This window comes from Pocillopora verrucosa, chromosome 13, assembly GCF_036669915.1.
Source record: "Pocillopora verrucosa isolate sample1 chromosome 13, ASM3666991v2, whole genome shotgun sequence".
Lineage (NCBI taxonomy): Eukaryota > Metazoa > Cnidaria > Anthozoa > Scleractinia > Pocilloporidae > Pocillopora > Pocillopora verrucosa.
Window position 1 is genome coordinate 9,690,286 of NC_089324.1, and position 22,244 is coordinate 9,712,529.

General features: G+C 36.8%; 1 protein-coding gene across 1 annotated transcript; it reads right to left on the reverse strand.

Moving 5' to 3' along the window:
• Window positions 1–1,947: 1,947 nt before the first annotated feature.
• LOC131784154 (cyclin-dependent kinase 14-like) lies at window positions 1,948–19,719 on the reverse strand. Its single transcript, XM_059100948.2, has 19 exons — window positions 19,330–19,719; window positions 19,113–19,184; window positions 17,994–18,055; window positions 17,338–17,523; window positions 15,563–15,657; window positions 14,681–14,760; window positions 12,965–13,059; window positions 12,094–12,156; window positions 10,983–11,044; window positions 9,856–9,917; window positions 9,350–9,410; window positions 8,199–8,258; window positions 7,994–8,087; window positions 7,493–7,556; window positions 5,696–5,744; window positions 5,288–5,336; window positions 4,014–4,104; window positions 3,274–3,329; window positions 1,948–2,675 (listed from the first exon to the last, which is right to left on the reverse strand). Exons 1-18 carry the CDS (start codon window positions 19,415–19,417, stop codon window positions 3,277–3,279), a joined length of 1,386 nt encoding a protein of 461 aa, XP_058956931.1. The 5' UTR covers window positions 19,418–19,719; the 3' UTR covers window positions 1,948–2,675; window positions 3,274–3,276.
• Window positions 19,720–22,244: the final 2,525 nt, after the last annotated feature.

The window sequence follows — 22,244 nt, forward strand, 5'->3', positions numbered from 1 at the left end:
TTTCAAATTATTAACTTATTAATATATTCTCACCTTAGACAGCCATTGTTCTTTTTAACCTGCTCCACCAATTAACAGCTTTGAAAAAATGCATAAATCAACATCCGTATTTCCTCGAATAATCGCTCGGCGCAGTGCAAAAATTAAAAGAACAATTGCGTACGTAAAGGAACTCTGCAAGCACACGGAGGAAGAAATAACAGGAAGTAGGCTTCTGAGGGAAGTTACTCAACGGAAAGGAAACTATTGCAAGTTATACCGTAGATGATATTGGCGGAGATGCACGTAAAGTGATCAGTGATCTTGGTGGATCTCTTGGGTCCCGAAATTTTCTTTACATTATGAATGAAAGAACAAGTTTTGCATCGTTTGAAATGAACTTCTGACCAAAATGTTGCCTATGTTTTTGTCACGTTTGAATGAAATTAGTGGAGATTGCTTCTCCTGATTGTTAGCAAGTCTTAGAAGGCTGCATATTTAGTCGTTTGTTTGAGCACGTTAATGATTAAGTCACTCCTTTACAACACTGGTTCTTAAGGAATCGCTCAGTTGTCACTCAGTTATTATCTGTACTACATACTATCGGACAAAACCTTGACAAAAACACCCAGACGGGCGTGGTTTATTTGGATTTTGCCAAGGCATTTGACGCCGTCGACCACCGCGTTTTCCTTTCCAAGTTAAGGTCATATAAGGTGTCAGGACAGTTGCTATCCTAGTTTGCCGACTCCTTTACTGGGCGGGTCCAACAAGTTGTTATTGATGGCGCAACTACGCAATGGGTCCCTGTCACCTCTTTATCGATGACCTCCCAAATGTAGCGATAGGCGATGTTTTGACTTCCCTATATGCTGACGACACCAAACTATAACGCAAAATCAAGACCCTCGTAGAGTGCATGTCTATGCAGAACACCTCAACCTGCATATATGAGTGGACTTGGCATAAAAACATCCGCTTTGCCTTAAAGTGTAAGGTGTTAACCATTACCCGCAAAAAAGAGCCCGCCGATCTTCCGTTATAAGCTTCACAATGAAAAGCTTGAGTGTGTGTCCACTGAGAAAGACGTTGGGGTTAAAGTCACCAGCTCCCTCACCTGGACCACACATTCAAGCAATTATCGCTAAAGCCAACAAGCTCCTTGGGCTATTGAAGCGCACATGCTTACTGCTAGCTGATGTCTCAGTTAGGCGATCATTCTATATGACACTTATGAAATCTCAGTTGTCCTACGCCACCCAAGTTTCGTCCCCAGACCAGATATATCTCAAAACTCAATTGAAATAGTGTAAAGGAGGGCCAGAAAGTGAATCTTTAAACAACATATATAATAGTGAGACGTCATACGGGGAACCTATGACCGTGAACTCAAAGACCTCGTTGTCTTTTTCAACTGTCTGAATGGATCTACCGATCTCAATTTTCATGATTTTGTTCGCTTTGTTTCTCATAGCCGAACCAGACTAAGTACTTTTCATAACCATGAGGTAATTGGACAATAGTGCGATCCTGCCCTTCTCACCCGTAGTTTCTATTGTTTCCTCTTAAATATTTAACAGTGTTCTTTTTTTATCCCACGGGCGGTGCATCGTACGGGTCCTTATGTCCTGTTCGCACAAGGCCTATTGGGTCCACGACCTTTTCTTCTGCGTTGCTCTCTCAGTAATTATTCTTGCTGTATCTTGCGTTTTCGATTTCTATCGTATATTGTAATAGTATTGTTATATGAGTCATGCCCAATAAAGCTGTTAAAAAAAAACGTTTCGCACGGCTATGCTGTCGATAACGGTAAAGCTTGTCATTTCCGAGTTTAATAATTATATTCTCTTACTTTTCTTAGCGCGTTGTTCAGTAGATCTTCCTGAATTTATCAATGCGTCCCTGAAATAATGCCGCCGAGACTCTTCGGACGGCGTTTTCTCCCTGAATGCAAAGATTCAACATAACAACAGTTTTGTTTTGTTTTTAATTGACATATAAATACTACTTATGGCCACTCAACTTACACAACCCAAAATCCAACTTCTCACTAAAATAACGCCTGCTTGAATTTCACAAATAGTGTCATTAACAAATATCCACTCAAAATGGCCCGAAAATTTCCTGAGTTACACTGTTAATGATATTTATATCCCGGTCAAGCAAGTGGAAATTTCACACCATAAAAGAACTTAACCTTTCCCGGACTGGCTCCTGTTAACTCAACAGCAAAATAGCCGAAGAAAACCAACGGTTGGCCTCTCCCTGACGCTTTTTGATTGTCACAAACAGCCTGTGCCGCTTGCGTGCTGCGTGCAGAAAGAAACGCACAAATATAAACAAAAATATCTGAAGTATTTGAAAAGCGATAGTAAACATCCTTTCTTCAAACATTCTGGTTCTTTTATTTTTCAAACTCGATGAAACACCTTAATTCATTTAATATAATTAACAAAGCAGAGACCATACATTATTTTTAAAAATTCTTAGAAATGTTAGAACTATTTACATTATACTCTTTTAATTCAAATAGATAAATATAGTACACCAACACTGATGCTCACACAACTGGAACATAATTTAATAAATATCTGGAAGATAAATTATCCTCGTTTGGTCTCTTGAGCTGAGCAGATAATGATCAACCATGTCACTGTCCTGTTCTGTTTCCAAGACTTAACGAGATGATGTGGCAACTGCAATAAACCACACGCAATCAACAGTCCTTTCAATTCTAGTTGCAAACCAACCTGAACCATTAAGTAGTCGATTAAGAAATCGACTCAACTGTTCCCTCCCACAGAACATCAAATCACCACACGAAACCGTCCGACTCGGGTTCATGCTGTCCCTTACATGAGTCAGTACTCGTCAACAGTAGACTTCAGGGTATCCCTTGAAAAGCTTATTGACAAATCTCCACATCTTACCTTTCCTCAGGAACAGTATGCACAGTAATATGGGACGAAATAAAGGATACGAGCATTCAGCCGGAATCAGAAATGGTGATCAGCTGGCTGGTGATGCAGCTGAAAACTAAGCAGAGCCAAGCGCTGAAGGCTTGCAACGGCCTTGCAATGGCGAGAGTTGTAAGTTTTTTATTTCAAACCGACGAAATTGATACCTGCCAAATAACTTTTCCAACCAAGAAATGAACTTTCCTTGATCAATACAACCAAGGGTGTTAACTGCAGAGCGCAATTATGAGTTAAAAGCAAAACCGAACAACCGGGTCTTCCGGAATCAAACAAATAAAACGAGCACACAAGTACTTGATACCTTATTATCACTTACCTTTTAGTCGTTATCCTTGTGCAGCTCAACACTTGTTATTGTGAATATCGACGACTCTGTGGGGAGCGAAAAACAAAGACTTTTCCCAAACTTCATTTTCACAAAGGGGTACTTCATCTCCTCTTCTTTTTTTTTATTAGAAACGTCACAGAACCTTAAACTCAGTCTTAGCTGAGCAGCAAGTTTCGCTTTGAACTTGTTAACAGAACTAACTTACCTAGGGCCAAAAACAGATGAAGTTTCATCCCCTTAGAGACCAGACTATTCAATATTCCATGGATTGTTTATCCGTACGTAGGAAGTGACACAGGGCATTTAAACATTTGTTGGAATTTTCCATATTAAGAAAAGGAGAAAACTAGGACGCCCTGCGTAGCAGTCTTTTCCTACGAGTCAGACGGGAGATGAGCGAGCTGTGCGGTAGTCTTTCGAAGGCTTACGCCGTTGCGCGGCTTCTACTCCACTCACACTGCTCTTTCTTGAAAGGATCAGAAAAGGACTGCCACGCAGGCTAGGCCGAAGACGATTTTAATCACGAACATTAGAGAGCAATCACCTTTCAATTACAAGACACCTTAGACATGATTGAAGAAAGCAAAGCGAGATATTGTGTTATGGCAGAGATAACAAACAATCGCTCTTGACCTTCAACTTTTCGTTGCAATAACAAACACACACGTTGAGACATATCTATTGTCTTGAATGTAGAAAGCAATTCATTACAAACATACAACCATTACCGTCGAGTAGAGAGTGGATTTCCTTTGGTAAATCACTGAAGTATACATGTTTCATGGCGTCACTGGCAGATATCCTGTTTCTTGGGTCACACTAATATCAAAACATGGCTTCTGATCACTGTCTCATCCAAATATTACCCTAAATGGTTAATATATGCAGTCTTGACCACACTGTTATTATTTGACGAGTGGTGTTGAATCACGTTGCGAAAAAAGTTTTGATACCTCAATTAATTCAAAGCTTCAATATTCCCCCCTGGTAACCACTCCAGGCACTCGAACTCTTGAAAATTGACGTGTCCAACCCCCCCCCCCCTCCCACCCATCTGGAATTGTGTTCAAATGACCCACTTAAGCACAATTTTGTTTTGAACGATTCTTGTGTGGAATTTAGCCAAGTAACGTATTTTTTTCATCAGTGCCGCGGCTTGGCCTTTTGCTTGCAAGAATCATTCTACGATGTGAAATTTTTTTCTGCGTTCTTTGTTCACGAAAGCGGTCTATTCACCTGAAAACTACTTAACATCTAAAATTAAAACACGTACATTCCGCTGATTCAAATTCCCCACCTCACCCAGGCAAGGTTCAAATTCCCCACCCCCTGGCGCACAGAAGACAGTCAAATGCCCGTGAGTTGCCCAGGGGGAAGATGAAGCTTCGAACTGATCGGCGCATATCGAGTATTCTACCGATAAAGCCTCCTGGTGGAAAATTGGAGACGCACTTTGAGACTTGATTCCTGTAACAGAGCAACTACTCTTTTCCTTTAAGCAAAATGAAAACCACTTTGTTCGCTCACATCTTTTGCAACCTCATTGCATAAATTTCAGTTGAAACTTTGATGGCAATACTTGTAAGAAAATAAGGCACATAGTTGATATACACCATGTCATCACCCTCTATCCTTCATTCCACCGACAAAGACATACACAAATCTCATTACAAAGAAGTCGTTTAACGAGGATAAACGGCTAACTTAACGAGGAGCTTTCGAAACGAATTACTAAAATGAAATAAGAAGTCAGAACTTTCTGAAATCAATTCAGCCTGCCTGTTGGTTCTATAACCATCTCCCTCTCATTTCCGAAGAGAACAGAACAAATTCGTTGTTATAATGTCGTGTTGTTATGGAAGTGGAAGGACAGCTACACAAGTATCACTGTGTTTGACCGTGATAGCGTCATGTTGCTAATGAATTTAAAAAGGGCAGCTACAAATGTATCACTGTCTTTAACCGTGTGTGCAGCCATTGTTCTGTTTAATGCTAGTATTACCTGAACCATTTCTGTGGCCAGAGATTCAGCGCCACTTAACAGCAACAACCTTCGGCGAGAAAAAAAGAATCAAAGGAATAAAATCAACCAATCAATTAATAAATAAACTTAATTATATTAATCCTGGCTGACTGGAACTCGTTTAACTTGAATTTACATTAAGTTACCGTAAAGCTTCAAGCCACTCCCCTTGTGGAAAATTATTTCATTCATTTACCGTCAGCTAACTCGATTCAACCGCTACCTCGAACTTTTTTTCGTTGCTCTTAGCGTTTCGAGATGACGAAGCTCTCCTCCACATAGCTCAAGATCTGAGGAATACGACACAGTCTGTGAATCTGACTGACTGGCAGCTTCTCTGCATTCTTCCCTGAATGTTAGTAATATAATTATGATTCTACAACTCACTTTGGGGCTACAAGTCCAAGTCGCTGAGGTTGAAAATCAACAAACAAATCTAAGTGGGAGGGAAAAAAAAAGATTATTTCAAGCCATACATTTAAATAGCACAAATCAATATACTTTAAAGAAGTACAATCTTAAGTGAACACCCTAGATATGAAAAAGGAAAGAAGTTTGTGTTTACAAAAATAGAATTGACCGACGAATTTACAGAAATATTGAAACGCATAAGAGCTGCACGATAGGGAGATATATCTATTACTGGGGCAACGTAAATAAATCTCAGTAGCGAGTTTAGAAAAGCTAATATTTCGAGCGCTAAAACTTTCTTAAGGCAAAAAGGAGGATTGTGGGTAACATAACTCCACACCCGAGTGCTGAGTAGGAGTGCTGACGCAACATAAACGTTTCTTTAGAAACTATTTACTTGGCTTAAAGATATTCCTATTAAAGGATGTACTGTGTAAATCTTTCAAAGTTGTCGTAACTGATCCACACATAGGACATAAGAATAAAGAAAAAAAAAAGATGGAGACACCATGTTGTTAATTTTAGAGATCTTTGCTGAGTTGCGCGATAAATGTTCGAAACTGTAACAACCGAAAAAATTGTTCTGTTATAACATTAATCATGACCATTACAATTTCTTCAAATGTGATTGGTACAGTAGCTGTTTTATTTTTCTGTAGAATAGTAATCGGACAGTGTAATCGGACAGTTGGCCGTAATCGGACACCTGTAATCGGACAGTTGAAGCAGCCAATCATACTAAGTCCTTTCAGTCAAATCCACCAATCACAGACAGGCCTGAATCACAGAATTGATCACAATAACCATAGCGACAACCACTTATCCTAAAAAAGTTGTGGAACTTCCAAAGTTGAGGAATTTTTTACTTAGACATTGTCTCTACTGCACATATTTGTCCTCGTATTTGTAGAGTTTTAATCGGACAGTGTAATCGGACAACTGTACTTGGACAGTTGAAGCAGCCAATCGTACTTGATCCACTCAGCTAAATCCAAAAATAACAGAACTGATCACAATAACCATAGCAACAACCACTTATCCTCCCCAAAAGAACTGAGGAATCTCTAAAGTGGAGGAATATTTAATTTTGACATTGTCTCTACTAGAGATATTTGTTGTGGATATATTTTTTTTTTTCGAAAATTGTAATGGTTATTATTAACTCGTGATTAGCAAATCGCACTCCTGCTTTGCAGTCGTCCGATTTTGTTAATCACTCGTATGATTACAGACCGAATTGGACTCCACTCAGTCCTATTACCATTATTAATAAAAGCCGCCATTGTGTTGCTGTGCGCGTGCTACTCGCGCAGGAAAAATTATACGAAATAAGGATGGGCAATGCAATAATAAGAAATTAGTGTTAAAAAATAATCCATATTAAATAAGCGTATGGAAGTGACAATGCTACCGGAAAAGGCTTTTCAGCCAAGATTGCTATTTCTAATCCTCTTTCTGAAAGGCCTATTACCAAAAAGCAGCAATTTAACCGACTTAAAAGAGAGTATTGTCAGATCTAGAAGCTTTTGCACACCAACTCAAAACCTATGATTCAATCGACAAACACATTGCATGGACGAGTCCATGGACGTTAAACAGCTTCCTCGTTCTAATTATAAGGTTATGGGATATCGAATTTACTTTATTGTTTCAACATACATAACTTAAATATGACTTGGCATTAGATGTATTTTCCTATTTGAATCGTATATTTTTGTATTTTTATAAGTTAGATATTAGAAAAAAAACTATAGGTATAATCCAGAGACAAACCTGCATCATATTCAGGTAATCGGGTAACTCCAGGCCAAGTTTCCTCAGTGGCTGTTCCAGATATCTAAAGGGATACGATACATAAAAGAAACACAATCAGATCTGCATGCTGATCACAAACTTTTTAACTACTGAGTTCTTATTAGACCATTTTCTGGGGAAATATACATCTCTGAGGCGACAAACGGTTTAAGGTGGGGGATAAAATTTTCTTGAACTCTGACCTGCATCATGGCCACCAATAATCTGTAATTAATTTCATTGAAGTTAATTGCTGAAAAATATTGTATGACTGTTTCACATCAAAATTTGTCCATCAACTAAACGTGATCAGCTTATCCGTACACGGGCAACACAACAAGTTTAAAGTTATTAAATATTTTAAATTCGAAATTTTTAACGAAATAATCAAGATAATCATAGTGACAATTTCAACTTATCAAATTCAGTGTTTTTTATCTCACAATTTTAAAAGGAGTTTACAGAAATTCTTAACAATACCTGCCAGATTTTATTGAGTTGATCAATAGAATCTCTCATTCCAGGAAACAGCGCAATTCCTGTCATCATCTCTATAAAAATACAACCAGCACCCCTTGGAAAAACAAAATGCAAATATCAGAAAAACAAACTTCTGCAGGAATAAACCCTGCTATGAGATTCTGACGTCTATTTCTCATACTATATTAATAGTCATTAGTCTCACCAGATATCTAACGAGGTAGTATAATCTTTTGATCCAAGTAAAACATCAGGAGGTCGATACCTGCAAATTAGTTAATCAAATGTAAGTAATGTTTGATAGCTTGTAATTTGCCTCTGGTTGATTTTTCCACCTTTCTTGCCAAATGTCAATTAATTTTTGTAGTAGCTCTAACAGTAAAACTGTTTGTAGCCTTGGTAATCATGATAAAGATGGCATTGATAATAGTAATAATAACAATAACGATTATAATAGTACCTATTCATTCACATTTGTAAAAAGTACAACTCTTTCATTACATTTTGTGGAGTAAAGAATGTTTATATTGATAAACCTAGCATAGGTAAACAGAGAATGTAGTAAAATAGAAGTCCAAATATCAAAAATGGTACAAAAACATGTGAAACATGTATAGTAGAGTGTTAATTTCATCAAACTTTAGATCCCTTGTATAAGGGTTCTTACAGTAGCTTGGATTAAGTTTGAACAAGTGAAATATTTAGTCCTGAAATTATTTAAAAAATCAAACAATCAAAAAGGGAAGCCTCTTTTCTTTTTTTTTTTTTTTTTTTTTTTTGGGGGGGGGGGGGTAGAACATAACAAAGTTGTAATCCAATGTCTTAGGTTACTTTCTGACTGTTTTTGTTTAGAGTTTTTTTCATTCATGCCATCTCTTTTTGTCTAGAACTCAAATGAAGTGGGCATGGTAAAGGATCTTCAAACAACTATTTACTCAAGAGGTGGTGGCTAGTGGTGGATATTTACTGAACCAGGCAGGAAAATATCCTCTGCTACACCAATGCTACACTGAATAGTTGTTTTAGTATGTACTAAAACATTGGGATAAGATTAAGCAAAAAATGATTTTAACTTGTTTATTCCTGGAATGATTACAACATTTTCAGGTGCAAATAGTGTGCAAGTTGCTCAGAGGTGAATGGCATAGGATACTTGCAGTTTGAGTAGCCAATGAGTACCTCCCTACATCACTGTCTACTGTTTTAATGTATACTAAATGACAATAGCATTATTTCTAACCAAAAATGATGCAAAAATGATGAAAACCATCCTTATGCTCAAGCACAATAATTTGAAATGCAAAGTAGTATTACTGGTATCTTATGAAGTTTGATTTTGATGATTTGTTTAATTACCATAGTGTGACCACTTCATGTGAATATGTGTGGCTGGGAACAGACTTGGCTCGTGCTAAACCTATGCAAACAGAATTGTTAAAAATAAGTCCCCTCCTTTCCTTAAAAACAAGCTCTAATATAAAAACAAACGGCAAATTGGTACATTATGCAATAATCTGCATAACTTAGTTAAAATATATATTAAAAAAAAACAAACTGGGGGAGCTTTAACCCTGGTTCACATGAACACAGCCAGGCTTTATCTAATGTTTACAAACTCAGTTCTTTTTCACTTAAACTGTTTAAAAATTAGACATCAAGAAAATGGAATCATATTTCCCAGGTTATATCATAAAATATACACGACTCAGTTGTTCCTCACTGAAAAAACCCTTCCCTATTATTTCTTTCCCACAAACTTCATCAATAATACTTTATTTCCTTCAGTTTGCTTTGAAAACCAGGATTGACAAAAGAGATGATTCAAATATACATGTACATACAAACAATATTATCTAACTCACCAAAGTCAGCCAGCTTTAACTCTCCACTCTCATTTATCAACAGGTTCTGAGGTTTCAAGTCCCTATAAAACATCAACAGAATGTACCCTTCATTAAAGAAATAACAAAATCCTATGTCAAATGATTCCATTCAAATTACGAGGAAATAAGAAATAGACATAAGAAATAACCTTTCATCTGGATAAGTTAAGAAGCCACATCAGATTCTCTCCAGTATCACTACATTCAGCATTCTTCTAACTTTCCCAATCATTTTCCAATCAAACTTTGGGAAATGAAAAGCTATCATCTTGATGCCAAACCATGGTAGTCAAAATGTAAGGGCATTCTATTTTCCTTTTTGTTTTCACCTCAAATATTGAGACTTTTCAGTAATCAAGAGAAAAAAAATTGGGTTCCTCCTGCAACCACCCTGGCTGGCAGCAGTTTTCTTTGTTTTCTCTACTCTCTACCACTTTGGATGTAACTGTAAATACAACCCAACTCCTCATCTGCACCTCCTATGCTTGCTAATGAGGGTTCAGTATCACGGCGGAGCACATTTCACAAATTACCCCTTAATTAACATGGATTATGCACCGCACCCTTATCAGGATTCCTTAAGAGATAAACAATTTATGTTGTTATATACCTAGACTTTCACTCATCAAAATGAGCACTGTGATTGGTTGATTCTTGGTCACATGTACTTGATCAAATTCAAATGTATCCAGACTGGGATACAATTGTGCAGTTGTTACCCATGTGCCAAATACAACAGCATGTGATCAGTGCATGACTAAATTAAAAATGGCATGATCTTCAGCACATGCTCACAATTCTTTATTCATGATTGTGAATAAAGAAGTTGTGCCGTCTTTGTTTGTTTGTTTTTGCCTTATGATTTTTTAAGGGAAGGTCTAAACATATAACAAAACACTTAAAGTATGGTCTCTTGGGAGACTAGATAGTTTTGTTTTCCTTCAAGTCCTGATGTATCCTAAGACAAGGGAAACATTAGGACTCTTGGGAAAACAAAATTTACTGTTTCCCTCAGGACCGTATGTTACATCCTAATCATGATCAGGTACACATGCAATGATCTTGTAAAATTATGATCATTACTGCTCCTTGTAACTTTCCATCACCTGTGAAGAATTTTTCTTTTGTGAATATAAGCTAATCCTCGTAATAGTTGGAACAGAAACAGCTGCAAGCAAGAACAGAAAGATGATTGGCCTATTTTGTCTTCTTTCAAAACTAATAACTTAATCTTTAGAAACCATGCTATACAACAGAAGTGAAGAAAACAAATATTAGCCATGATATGCACTGTTAGCTCATAAACAGACTTGGGGCTTCCAATATTCACAGGTTACAACAACAACACCTGTAAAATGAAATTTGTGACTATCTGTGAAAAAAAAATGTTTTGCAGTAAAACAAAGCAAAAATTGTTTAAGCCTAAAAGAACATCATGGGAAATCAGTGAATTTCCAACTCATTAAAATAAAAAAGAAAACTATCTAAGATGGACTATGATACAGTTCTGGGTGGAAAAGTAATCTCAATAAACTTGGTGAGTTACATATCACGTAAAACAAAATGATTTATGTACACAAGGACTGTTAAGCAATTTTCCAGTACAGCGAAACAAAATGGAAGCCCACAAGTGAGAAACCAAGAAAAACTGAATATTGTTTTCCTCAACACCATCTCATCATCATCACTTAAAATTTAGAGATGGTTCTTACACCTTAGGCATCACATTATGGATAAAAGATGATTTGTACTAAAGAACAAAATGATTGTCAAGAGTTGTCTAGTTTGTGACAGTCACTGGAAAAATTCTTACATGAATATTAGTCTCTACCAATATGAATCTAGACATTGATAACTGAGATGTCTAAACAGGGTACAGGCAGTTTACATATTGTTTCCTAGATTGAGGAATTTGTTGAGCATGCAAGTCATTAGTGTTACTTTGTCATTTATTCCTGATTACTATTAGGACCATTTTTTTAGTGTATCCACTGAATACCTTTGATGCAAACAACTGCTTCACTTTATTTTTTAACTCATTATAACTATGTTACTTAGTTTCTTCTCCTTCCTGAATGTCAGAAATCATTTTTCTCTAGAACATGTCCTATGTCAACCATAACACTGTTAATGAGTGAAACAATAATCATAAATGGAATAGGACAACAAAGGTATTAATCACAATACAATATTCAAATAATTATGTTTTTCACAAACCTTGACATTCTGTGGAGGGATGCCTCTTGGATACTTTTCAAGGTAAGTATTAAGATCTGTGTCCTAAAGCAAAGAACATTTTCGAAACAGTTAAAAAAATTGAAAATTTGTCACTATAAATCACTTTATTAGAAAATAGTTCTTACTGTGTAAGCATGTTTTTATTTTGCTGAGGAAGGTGGGGGTGGCCACAAGACAAAGTCAAATGTAACGGAAACAACAACAGCAACATTCCATGTTAATACATAATGTTAAGTAGTTATTAGTGCACATTTTTTATAATAAACCAAGTACTTTATATTTTGTGACTGGTCCTTTCCTTGCATAATTTCTGTTCAATACTCACACCTGTCCTGTGATTGCAAAATTGAGTAAGCCTGAGTTTTTTTGAAATCACAAGACAATATGATTTGTTTAAAAAATTGAACAACAAGAAGTTCAGTGCTTTCAGAATGAATGTGTCTAAGTCCAAAATGGTACAAATTTTTTAAAATGCATTCAATGCATTGAGCAAGTGATTACCTGTTAGTGCCAACCAATTAAAGCATGCAAAATTTCACTGCAATTACATCTGTGACAACTCTCATTTTAAATAGTTACAAAATTAATACTTTTTTTTTTTTTCCAAAACTCAATATGTCCACAAATGAAAACAAGAAAGCACAGTTTAAAAGTGTGAGGGTAGACAAAAGCGATTAAACAACGTCAGCCGTAAACATCTTGCCTACCATCCATGAAAAAGAGGGCCATGAAACTCTTTTGAAGGGGATACCTGTGATAGGGGATGTGGTGGATTTCAAAAACAAAAAAAATTAATACACTGTAAGAAACACTGATGAGATGCTTGTTTCTAACAAATATTAAAACTTACCAAAAACTCAAAGACAAACATAAGGGTGTCTTTGGTGTGTATAATGTCATGAAGTGTTACAATGTTGGCATGCTTCAGCTGCTTTAACAAAGAAGCTAAAAAATAACAATCAATCAAACAAATACAAACAATGACCATCGCTAATGGTAAATATCATTTAGTTCTCAAGATCATGATCATATTTCACCAGTAACAAAAAGGGAAAAATCCACTTTCACTGGCAACAGTTATTTTCTTTGAAAAAAAAAAAGGTTTGTTATCATAATCCTTTTCACAAAGCCAGTGGCCACATCATTAAAATTCCAAAGTTTTTAATGTCTACTGTCATTGCCAAGATGCTATTGCCAAGAAAGTACACACCTAGTTACAAAATAATAATTTCTTGTCATTCAAGATTGGCCAAACATACCGATACTTTGGAAACACTTATCTCTTACATGCACAATGGCTTCAGCAAGTCTATATATTCATGTCTCTTTATCTTATTTATGTTATTCACCAGCCAGGAGGTCAGAGTTGGAAAAAACTGTCCCTGAAGTCTTGAAGTATGGCCACCCTTGGCCATAGGCCAGGGGTGGTGCTCAAGCCAAAGGGCACAGTTTTTCCTAATACAGACTGACCTAAGCTGGTAAATAACATTTTTATATTTTTTTCTAAAACTTAGCAAAATTCTTTCCAAAAGAACCCTAATGATTTAGGGCTCTGATTAGAGCAAGATCCTCCATAAAAAGAATATTTTTGAGCAAGATGATGGTAGAGAAAACAGAGGTAATGCAAATTAAAAAGAGAGGCTTTACCAAAACAGTTTATTTGTGTAATAAGAAGGGTGATTTAAATGGCTTCCAGGCAAACTTCGAAACATATTTGTTTCTAAGTATCTGTCACAATCTGACACCCGTCAATTAGAAAGCACATAAGAAAAAAAAGAAGTCTGCACACACAAGACTGGTTTTGCAGGCAAACTCAAGTTAAATGACTATCACAATGACTTCCTCTTCTTCTCTAATATTACCAAACATATTTTTCTCTTCCAACAATGATTAATTTACAAAGAATGTTAAGGAAATTTAAATTGTAAGAAAATTCAAATGTATGTTTTGAAGTTGTGAGAGTGTAAACCTTGTCCCATTTCCACCAAAAAACAGAAGTCAAATGAGATGCTTTCTCTTGCATAACATATGGGGATTGATTGCAACTTTTAGTCAGCGAATTACTTCCCAAAATACAAGGTTGAAATGTCGAAATTCATGGAACTATTAAAGAACTAGGAAAAGTATTGCTCAACATTTCACAACCTACAAATTTTTTAGGAGCATTTTATCAGATATTAACTTTCATGATTAATATAGTTGTTAACTACAAATACCTCTCTCAGTTAACTTTCTGAGTTTCTTTTTGAGAAGGATTATTAAATTACAAAAGTTTTTAGGCTGCTTGTCAATCTATATAATTATAAAACACATTTGGTACCACAAATTCATTTAGAAATCAATTCTTGCAGAAAAACTTTGAGTGAGTGATTTGAGAGTGAGAGAAGAGAGAATTAATAGGTTATTTGTTAGCTAGAAGTTGTGGCCAAAGTCATTGCTTAAAAATGTTGTCCAGCTGTCATATTTATGACAACTTAGCAACAAAGCTAGTACTACACAGGCAACACAACACACAGTGGATAGGATACCACCCTTCCTTAAAAACTATACATAATAAAGCTGTTACCTTCCCTGATTGCTGTAAAAGGTGCTCCCTCCTCTTCTTGCAATCTGATCTCTTTGAGGGCCACAATTTTATTATTTGCACTAGGATTAAAGATTTCTGTTGATCAGAGTTGGTTGTCAATGTCCTAGTCAGCAATAAAAATTTTTAATAATCACAGAAAGTATTCACTGCACAATCATATCATAGCATGTACAATAAATCAAAGCCTGTTTGAAGTATGATTTGTAAGAGTTGATTGCTACCCTTCTGAACTTTTGCTGACACAAGGAATGATAAATAAATATCAAAATATATCACTGTATCATTGTGCCACTTTTGAAGGCCATGATTGGATAAAAACTAAAAAACTATAATTTAAAGAGCCCTCAAACCTCAACCTTATTATGAAAATTTTTTTTATTAAATTGTTTTGCTTCCAGTTTAGCTTATTTCAACATTAAATGCTGCAATCTTTTTAAACCACCCACCACTAACTTTCCATTTGTGATATTGTTGCCCTGGATACATTTGGCAAAAAGAAAGAATTTGAACTATGATCAGGCACTCAATAATGAATTGCTTTCTGAGTGTCACAAAACACCAACACTCCTGAGTTCACCATAATTGCCACACAAAATATTTTTGAAAGCCTTTTCATCTGATCTATGCTTTTCTTAAAAAACAAATTTATACTTAATTGCCTATTCATAAATAATCTGTCATAAAACAACTTAAAAGAATGAAATACTGCAAACTCAGTAATAAAAAAAGTTCTGTAGATAATGTGATCAGCACAAACCAATAGTAAAATAATGTAGAATTTTTTTCCACCGCAAGAACTGCACTGATTTTAAAAATAACCTTTAGATAGACAAAATCATTTGGGAATAATTTTATATTTACCTACAGATCCCCTTGAACACGGTTGCATATGAGCCCTCTCCAAGTTGTTCCAGTTTTTGATAAGCATCAAGGCAACCAAATGGAGGAGATAGGGGCTTCAAAACAAAGTAATCAACCAAAATGTTACCTTAAATTTAAAAATACAGTTTTGCTTAGAATTCTTTAACATAGGTATGCATAGCATGTAAGAATTATTTTTTTGCTGAATGGGTTGAGATAGGACAGTTTGTGTACTTAATGTTTTCATTTTTGTCACCAAAAAGAACTTAACTTTCACAAAACAAAAATATGGCACAAAGACAGAAAAAACCTATCTGTAATTAATCTGAACTCACACAGATATATGTGATCTACTGTCTCTATTGTCTAAATATGTCTTAGTTAAAATGAAATGCATCGGTGCCACGCTTATTGTTGTCTACTTCGCAGCTGTTGTTGGTCTTGTCACACAACACTCTCTTCTTCCCATTTGAGGGAGAGCGCATTGCACAACAAGATCAGAATACCTCAAATTACAGTTAGTTACCTCAAAAATATAATTCCGTATAATTTACTACGAAAAGCAAACTGAAATGCTGCTGTACCTCTAATAGACCATAACCAAAGATATATTGTGATCTTGAATAAGTGAAGATACATTAAAAAGAGAAAAGGATAACATTTCAAAGAGGGCTCCTTGATTGGTTGTTGCCTATCTGGACTTTGCCCCCTTTGTGTGAATGGAGGTTGTTTTACAAGGAATTAACATGCAATTGGGTTGAGTCCAAGGTAGCTTAAAGTGACTTTAATTCATGGAAAAAGTCAAATGTGGGAGAATTGCTTGGAAAAACTCAATAGCAGTAGCATTTAGTTCCATGTAAAGTTTTTTTGGTGGGGTTGGACAATGCAGTTAAAATACATGATAAAATGCAGGTTGTTTACAAGGAAATGACACATGATAGAGTGAAGTCCAATGTGGCAAAATGGAATTTGATTGGTGGCTGATACAATTCAAGCACATAAAAAATTACTTTAATGTTCATGTAGTGCAATGATTGCATATGTTCTGATTGGACTTTGGAGGTTTTTTTCATGGTACATGACGGACTGTAAGTTGTTTGGCATATGCATTGTGCATAAAGGAGCAGGAAAAACATGTTCTAACTTAAAAGTTTAAATGCATAACTTTCCTATCCCGATAAATCTCAAACTTAATTGATGAAGCTCTCACAAAGGCAGTAAACCATTACACTTATCAAATGAGCCCAATATTTCTAGTTAATACCATTCTTTGTGCATAGCTCCTAGATCCATGACATCATTTACAAGAAAACAATACCCAAACACTGTGATTGGTGCAAGATATTCAAAATTTACTATGGTATGATTGGTACTAGATGCATACCCTAATGCTGTAATCTGATTGGTGCGAGATAATACCCTAATGCGGCAATCTGATTGGTGTAAGAAACATACCACTCTATATGCTAACATAAAGTTATCTCTTTTTACAAAAAAAAATAACTAAAAAATGCTTAAGTATGAACTTCAAGTATGCAAATACCAAGGACTCCTTTGATGTTTTTTTTAATGTGATACATTCAGGTTCTTCATTCATTTAATGTAAAAATCCTTTGATTTCTTTTGCTCTTGGTTTCCAAATACGCTGACATGCTGAAGGGAACTGAGTTTTCACAGGAAAATATTACAATAGAGGCAAGGCCTTGGTTGTTCAAAACTCATTGATAGTGATCATCATTACTATCAAACCATAATCACCATTATTATCAATGTACCTCTGGTAGGCCTTTTAATTCCCCAGGTGCTAATTCATCAGAATGCCTTCTACCATAACCAATCTCAAAGCTGATCTTTCTCAGTCGAGTGCCTATTGAGTCTGATGAAGTCCTTCTCACCACTGGTCTAACAACAGGATTGTTTGATCTTGCACAAGGGCTGGACTCCATGAAAACATCATCAGTCTGTTTGAAAGAGAGAAAGATCATAAATGAATACCACTTATCAGTGGATTCATGGAAGAACTGATTTTTTACTTCCTGTCACTGGTCTTAAATCACTAAATTGACAAACTTATTTGATTTCTTCCTGATAGTAGGGCTGAAAGGACACAGCCATAATAAGGCTTTAAAGGCAGAAATGTTAAAATTTTCTTCAAGATACAAAAATAATTGTCCCAATTCAAATTCCAGCCACGTTCATTTTCTCCCAATTTTGAGGCTCCACTTCACATCTCTAAAAATCAGACAAACGAAGCAAAAAAAATACTCCCATGTGTGAATGTGCTTATGTCTACATTAGTGTTACAGTTAAGCCAAAAAGCTTATCATATTGTACCCTAGTATAGTTCATGAAGATATTACTGGGATACTACTATACTTAGTCAACAATAAATACAGGTTTTAACAAAGACTAAATGCTGAGAAGATCATACCTCTGCATGTCTGTTATTTTGTACAGCGACACCTGGTCCACCGCTCTCATCTTTTATGAATGCTAAAAGGTGAATTGAAATTACATATACCAAATGATGTCTGTACCCGCAAAAAACAAATTGGAAACCTAAATTGAGTAAGTGAAAAGCCATTACAAGTAAGCCCATCTAGTAATCAGGCCTTTCTAGACAACCATAAGAGTATCCTGCAAAACTTTGAAAATGACCAGAAAAGTCTTCAAAAAAGACAACAAAACTAAGTTGTTATTTTGACATTGTGTCTGGAGGACCCTTATTCAGTGTCTGCTTCCATTGTGAAGAAGTGACCATTATCAGGAGTGCCTCTAATAGCATGGAACCCTAACCCTTCATCACAAATTCATACAAAATTTTGTTAAAAATGATTGAAACAAATCTTTACAAGAATGTTTAACATGTGGTAGTTAAGGCATTGTGTTGTGCTTTCTAATGAGAAACTTGACTCTCACAGTTCTATTCCATATTCTGGAGTGCAAAATTCATTTACTCAATATATGGCTATTAGCAACCTGACAAATTTCTAAGGGGTTACCCACCACAGAGAAAAGCAGAGCAGATAAATTTCAGTTATTCAGAGTAGCTCATTCAGCTAAGAAGCTGGTTTCCAGAGGGTCCTGGAGGGACCCTTGCTACGCCTAGAAGCATCCATTCCAGGTGTAACAATACTTCTAGTGATGTGAGAAAAGCTTAGCACCCATAAGACTTAACCTTTCCCCCTAAAGTTTAAAAAGGGAACCTCCCCCACTCTACCACCACAAGCTCCATTTCTCACTTACTAAAGCACTAGTTTAACATGATTATCACAATGACTCTGGAGCACCATCTTTTTCGGTGTGCGGGAGAGAACCATACGATGTCTGCAAGGAGCCAGTGTTACCTACTGTGCACAGTTTTGATTGATATTTGGTCTTTGAGCTGATCATCTGATCATCAAACATCGATGTAAAAGCCCAAGCTGGAGTATTACGATCACGTATTCTTACAACATAACCCTAATTGGTTCTAAGCAGTCTGTTTAAATTCAGATCAACGATAATGGGCAAGATCAAATGACGTTTAAGTGATAATTGTATTACTCACAAAGTCTTAGTCCTTGCGAAATTTTTCTTCGCAGTTTCTTGATCTTCGAGTCAGAAGACGACTTTTTTAACCCTACAATGAGAGAAGGAAACCAATTGCACATCTTAATGAACAGTCTTAGACAATTGCTCACAGACGTGGGGTAGAAGAAAGTTGGTGTCACCTCTTTCGACGTATCACTATCACGAACACTTCAATATCACGGGTAAGAACCAACCTTCTTTCAAAGTTGCAGGACTGCCATCTTCATCGACCGTGTTTTCCTCTTCTTCACACACCTCGTCATCTTCTGCAGCAGAAGCCATATTTCTTAACTTCTCTCAGGAAAAGGCAAACAAATCCAAGTTGACTAAAAGCTCAGCATCAAATATCGATCTCTGCATATTTTTTACATCATTTGGTTGATCTCCCAGCAAACGCACGAAGATCATTCGTTTTTTCGTTTTTACCTCAAGCTCATAAGGCAATTAACCATCGTAGCTCTCTGAGAGGCCTTGTTACAAAAGAATAACTTAGTAAGGTAGCTTTTAAAACTAATAACTTGCTTTTGTTTTCAAACGCAATCTACTGGCAGCCAACATCAGCCATAACAACACAGGCTACCCACAGTGCATTACACGTGTCGACAGTCTGGCTAACAGCAAAAGAAATTAGTTGTGGGTAGTGGGGGGTGGGAGGGTGATGGTTGGCATTTGGCCTGAGATACCGTTGGACGGTCTAGGAATCGGGCCATTCTGAAGTTGCTTCAGGCCATTCTTATCACTCAGTCATCACTTTCTGTTCCAAAGTGATGAATGAGATTAAGGTCAACTCGCCATTACACGCCGCCACCACTCAAATCGCCACCGGTGGTAAATTGACTCGTTGACGAATATAGTTAATCCTTTAACTCCCAAGATTTCATCAGTAATTCTCCTTACTGTCTATCGAACAATTTATATGATGTTAGTTTGAAGAATTTGGAATTGGATCAACCAGCAATCCCTAATTGATATTTTTCTTTATTCTCATTACTTATCTGCTCGATATCATACAAATAGTAGAAGGAGAAATTCTGTCTCGGTCACTAGTGGGATTTAAAGGGTTAAAGGCTTCCTCTCTGAGATTCACCATGTTTCTACGCAATTTTAGCTTTGCATCATTAAAACCAAACGAAATGAAATACAAGATGCAAGCTTTCATGTGATGTAAGCTTCATTAAATTTGGTTTCGAATCACGTTCATAGAGCGAAACTCGCGTTAAAGGTCACTTCAGCGTCCGTTGTGCGTAATACAAAGAAAGGACGCCAAGCCCCTCTCTACAAACTATCGCCGTATATGCTCGCACCGTGTTGTGCAGTGTGCGCAGTGCAGTGCACCCAATTTCGCAACTTACTTCTAGATCTTAGTTTGTAAGTTTCATAAGATTTTATCAATATCGGCAAACTTCACTATGGTTTCGCGCACGCAAACTGGTCATAATCTTCAGGATATCAACATGTTTTATCTAATTTCATGTAACATTGATACTTACCATTCTTCTTGCTTTTTACGGTTAACGTTCCATAATCGAGACACTACACATGACGTCAAAGTCAATTTGAATGAAATATGGCGGTCAGACAATAAGTTCGTCTAACTGGATACTGAGACGTGCCATTTCATTTAGGCCTCATGTCAGTCATAACAAAAGCAGCCAGAGCAACAGATCACACTTTCTCGCTTATTGGCCGAAAACTGGGTTATTCAATCTACCAGGAACAAGCAGTTGCTTGGTCGACATTTCGGATCACCTCCCAATGTTTTTTCAGTGGGGTTAGTGCGAACCCCATTAAATATAACGTAAAGTTCTTCAAGGTTGTACCGTTTGTAACCAAAATGCTCCCCGTCTGGCACGATGTCAAATCCAAATCCCGCTTTTCATAATCACCTTAACGGACAAAACACCGACATTCAGTTTACCAGGGAGATCGAAGAAGACGGCAAGCTTCCTTTTCTCGACTGTTTGGTAGGCCGAAACAAAAAGAACTACGAACAACAATATACAGAAAACCGACGCATACCGACAGACTGCTTGACGAATCATCCTACAACCCGACTTCCCACAAAGCTACGACTATCAAGACATTGACAAGACGAGCGCAACTTGTTTGCAACACACCGGACAGTTTATCTGACGAAAACAAGTACCTTGACCGTGTTTTTGACTAAAACAACTACAACACTGACTTCATTAGACGAAACACTCACAGGGCGACCGACACTACAGAAACTAACAGGGACTCCACATCTGTCACGACTACAGCTGCTATACCCTACATCAAAGGCACTTCTGAGGCTATCGCGGATCCTACAACCTTACAACATTCGCATAGCTCACAGGCCTATTACTACTTTACGACATTTGCTGACCAACGTTAAAGACAAAGACGAACCCAACAGCAGACAGGGAGCGATTTATACGATCGAATGCTCCGACTGCCAGGCCTCCTACATTGGTGAGACTGGGAGAAACCTTAACACGCGACTAACTGAACACAAACAAGCAACTAGAAATGGCGATGTAAACAATCACATTTCTGAACATCACCGACAAACTAATCACAGAATCGACTGGGACTCTGCTTAATGCTTAACCTACAGTACAAACTATTTTCAACGACTGACTCTGGAAAGCTGGTTTACTAACTTAGAACAGACGCCTCTCAACAGATGCCAACAACTACCGGCACCTTACAAACGACTCATTAACGACGTGAACAAACCGACAAACAGACAAACAAACAACAGACGGATCGAAACCGACCAATGACTGTTAACAAACTCTACACGAGTCTTCCAGCCAATCACATCACGGCTAAACAGACCAATCACGTTCAACAGACCAGACTTCATAACATCATTGACTGACAACTACTCTTCACTTGACTCTGAAGATGACTACCGCACAGGTAGTCGAAACGTCAGTCAACAGTTCTTTTCAGAACTACACTCACCCGGACGATCACACTACACGAACTCCTGTAAATAATGAGGATGTTGATGAAAGCACGCATGAAAGAGTTTACAACCAACGTAAACTCACGAATCGTACTGCCCCCTTATGAAAGGCTTTGAGACAAAAGAAAAAAAGAACCAAAGGAAGCTTGAGTC